Here is a 1,457-nt window from a genome sequence, read left to right as displayed (position 1 = left end):
ACTGAAGACCGTAGAAGGGGGCACTGGGCAGTAAAGGGTTACCAGATTGTTTCAGCTTTGTTTTACAGTAGAATGTTGAGCCGTTTGTTTTTTTTTAGGAATAGTGAGCCTATACACACTAGAGTTCGAATCATAACAATGATTGAGTTCTTCAGAGTGGTTATTTATGATAAGTTTACTATCATTAGGATTTTAGGATTTTCTGATAATAATGTTCAAACATAAGTCAATAGCATATTTCAAATAGAACCCAAGCCTTTAATATTTTTGTATTTCTACACGTTACAAGAAAAAAGGTTTTGCTTTAGTTTATTTTTGCTAATTGTCAAGCCGAATGTTATTTGTTCTTCAACGTTCAGATAGAAACATTAACAAAACTATGGAATATTTCGCTTCCAAAGTGATGCTACTATTACAATCTTATACACGAATATTCACATTGACATTGACAATCTTTGATCCTGGACTACCATTTTCATCTCCTTGACATGGTTCTTCACCACCTTGTGGTGGTCGCTGTCCATCTTCTCCCTGGGGTGGCCGTTTGCAATCACCGCCCTCAGGTGGACGTTGGTCATCTCCTCCCTGAGGCGGACGTTGGTCATCTCCTCCCTGTGGTGGACGCTGGTCATCTCCTCCCTGTGGTGGACGTTTGTCATCTCCGCCTTGAGGCGGACGATGGTCATCTCCTCCCTGTGGTGGACGCTGGTCATCTCCTCCCTGTGGTGGACGTTTGTCATCTCCGCCTTGAGGCGGACGATGGTCATCTCCACCCTGTGGTGGACGCTGGTCATCTCCTCCCTGTGGTGGACGTTCGTCTTCTCCTCCCTGAGGTGGTCTTGGATCCTCTTCTCCTGGGGGTGGACGTTCATCAATTGGTGGGCGTTCTTCATCCGAGGCATTCGGGGGACGCGGGCGTTCTTCATCCGAATCATCCGGGAAAGGCGAGCGTTCTTCATCGGAGCCATTTGGGGGACGCGGGCGTTCTTCATCCGAATCATCCGGGAAAGGCGGACGTTCTTCATCCGAACTATCCGGGAAAGGCGGGCGTTCTTCATCCGAACCGTCCGGGGGACGCGGGCGTTCTTCGTCTGATCCATCTGGTGGAGACAAGTCCTCATTGCTTTCAGGCGGACGAATCACAATTGTCCTTTGCTCGGTGTCAATTATTTTGTCACCATCGAGTTGACTGAGAGGCTTTCCAAGGACGGCGCCAACCGTGAGAAGACAAAGTAGGATAGCGAAATTCATTTTCGCTTTGCTTGGTTGATCCTGTCGGGCTGCTTTTTGTGTACTGGTTTGAGTCATGAAATCTTCCGCTATATATATCAAGCGGCATGCTTCGATGCTAATGATAACGTAGTAAAAAGTGCCCAACGTGAGTACATCTGATAAGAAGTTTCAATTTGGAAAACCCGTTTATGGTGTATTGATTCAGATAATTGCCTTTAATGACT

At 46.5% G+C, this 1,457-nt stretch overlaps 1 protein-coding gene across 1 annotated transcript; it reads right to left on the bottom strand.

The window, feature by feature from the left end:
• Positions 1-420: 420 nt before the first annotated feature.
• Positions 421-1,251, bottom strand: LOC129719788 (proline-rich protein HaeIII subfamily 1-like). Its single transcript, XM_055671196.1, has one exon. It carries the CDS (start codon positions 1,249-1,251, stop codon positions 421-423), a length of 831 nt encoding a protein of 276 aa, XP_055527171.1.
• Positions 1,252-1,457: the final 206 nt, after the last annotated feature.

The sequence above is a fragment of the Wyeomyia smithii genome, chromosome 2 (assembly GCF_029784165.1).
Source record: "Wyeomyia smithii strain HCP4-BCI-WySm-NY-G18 chromosome 2, ASM2978416v1, whole genome shotgun sequence".
NCBI classification, from domain to species: domain Eukaryota; kingdom Metazoa; phylum Arthropoda; class Insecta; order Diptera; family Culicidae; genus Wyeomyia; species Wyeomyia smithii.
This window is presented reverse-complemented; position numbering and strand designations above follow the sequence as displayed.

Excerpts from the sequence above, each read along its gene's own strand:
- LOC129719788 (XM_055671196.1), bottom strand. The coding sequence starts at position 1,251 with ATGAATTTCGCTATCCTACTTTGTCTTCTCACGGTTGGCGCCGTCCTT.